At 35.2% G+C, this 1,692-nt stretch overlaps 1 protein-coding gene across 1 annotated transcript in view; it reads left to right on the top strand.

The window, feature by feature from the left end:
* Nucleotides 1-1,563, top strand: part of LOC107098207 (cell surface glycoprotein MUC18-like) — a 118,681-nt gene extending 117,118 nt beyond the window's left edge. The window contains exon 13 of the mRNA XM_015395730.1: nt 396-1,563. Coding sequence (XP_015251216.1) covers nt 396-398 — 3 coding nt within the window. The 3' untranslated portion in view covers nt 399-1,563. The remainder of the gene's footprint in view (nt 1-395) is intronic.
* Nucleotides 1,564-1,692: the final 129 nt, after the last annotated feature.

Below are 1,692 nucleotides of genomic sequence, written 5' to 3'. Positions count from 1 at the left end.
GCTACACCTGTTATGGGGCCAACTATAGCATTTCTATAATAATTCTTTTGAAAACGGATTTTTGTATTTGTTCCAGTCACCTCTGTCTACTTATTTAAAATAATCTAAAACTATTTAAAAATGTCAGCAAATATTTGTTTCTAAACCATCATATATTTGAATTAGATGTAGCTCATCACTTGTTGCACATAAGGATGAGATAAAATGATGAAGAAACCAGATTAAGTTAAAGAGTTTATAACTACGGAACCAGAGAAACAAGCAGCTCAAAAAGAAAATTGGCATCAGAAGTTGGATTCTGAGTTTTAAAATATTTAAAAATATTAAATCTCCTGTGGCTCTTCTAGAGTTAACAGAAAAAGGATTCAAGCTCACTGTTTCGTCTTTCTTTCCAGTAAAACTCCTGAAGGTTCTGCGGCGCTGGACGGTCACCTGAAGCAGCATTCAGAACGCGTCGGAGTCAGATCAGGACGCTCCCACTGACCTGAGATCTGCAGACCGCCGCCGCCTCGTCGGAGTCTGGATGCCCCCCCTCCTCCCCATCATTCTCCGTTCTCCGCAGCAGGAAAAACATTCACTGACACACATCAACCACACCTTTCCCCCTGGTGTCAATGTACAGATTCGTATTTTCAGCCTTCATTTCTCGCATTAGTTTCAGCCCATTGCTGTCGTTTAGTGTTTGTGCGACATCCTTCCTTTTTTATGAAAGTGTATATATTATATATATTTTGTTATTTAAGATATTTTGGCTCAGATTTCCATTTCACAGCATCCTCTGGCTCATGTGCATGTTTTCGTTTTGGTGAGATTTGACGCAGGACATGATGTTGGAGACCAAACGTTAGTTCTGACAGGTTTTAGTTTGTGTAGAAACTCGTGTTACATTTGACCAAAACAGATTTTTTTATGTCTAGTTTGCTCTGCAGGGTCACCAGACACACTGACAGACCTCTTTTCCAAACTACTGTCATGTTCTTGTACGGTTTGTAAATATGCTTAGGTTAGAGACCAGCTAGAAGAAGTCTGTGAGACTGAAAGGTCAAAGGTAGATATTTGTTGTGCCTGTTTTTTTATTTCTTTTTTACATCAAACACTGAATTTATTTTTTTTTTTACATGTTTTTCTTTGCGTTGCCGCTGAGAGGTAAAGGCCTGAAGGTCCCACGTGTTTTTGCATGCTTCATACAGTCACAGTTGCGTTTAGGTGAACATTGCTCTTATTTTTTAACTTTATTTGATGTTAACATGCAGAGAAATCACTGTGATAAAAACCCGGTAAGGATTATGGCTTACTTTATACTAAGTACCTTAAAGCAGGGTTTTAGTTTCAGTTTTCTACCTGAAAAAGTGAATAAATGCAAATATCAAAACATTTCCAAAATAAATCAATGTTTCTAAACAGTAATTTAATTTTAATTTCATATCAATTTAGAAACTGTAGAATACAGCTTACATTTACAAATCCACAAATTGGAAAACCTCAAAAACGTAGAAAATTCATTCTATTCATATTGAATTTTCAAGCATGTAAACTTTCTGCATTTAAATTCAATAAAAATAGGTTGAAAAAAAATTATGTTCCGTTTTTCTTTTAAGAAAATGTATTTTTTATTTTAGTTTGCATATTTTCTTTCTGGTTTTTATAGTTTTCTAAAATTAAATTACGTTTAAAACAGTCCCAACTGACCAC

The sequence above is a fragment of the Cyprinodon variegatus genome, unplaced genomic scaffold (assembly GCF_000732505.1).
Source record: "Cyprinodon variegatus isolate N-32 unplaced genomic scaffold, C_variegatus-1.0 Scaffold756, whole genome shotgun sequence".
Classification (NCBI taxonomy): domain Eukaryota; kingdom Metazoa; phylum Chordata; class Actinopteri; order Cyprinodontiformes; family Cyprinodontidae; genus Cyprinodon; species Cyprinodon variegatus.
The sequence above is the reverse complement of the archived record's forward strand: the minus strand, read 5'-3'. Positions and strand labels throughout refer to the sequence as shown.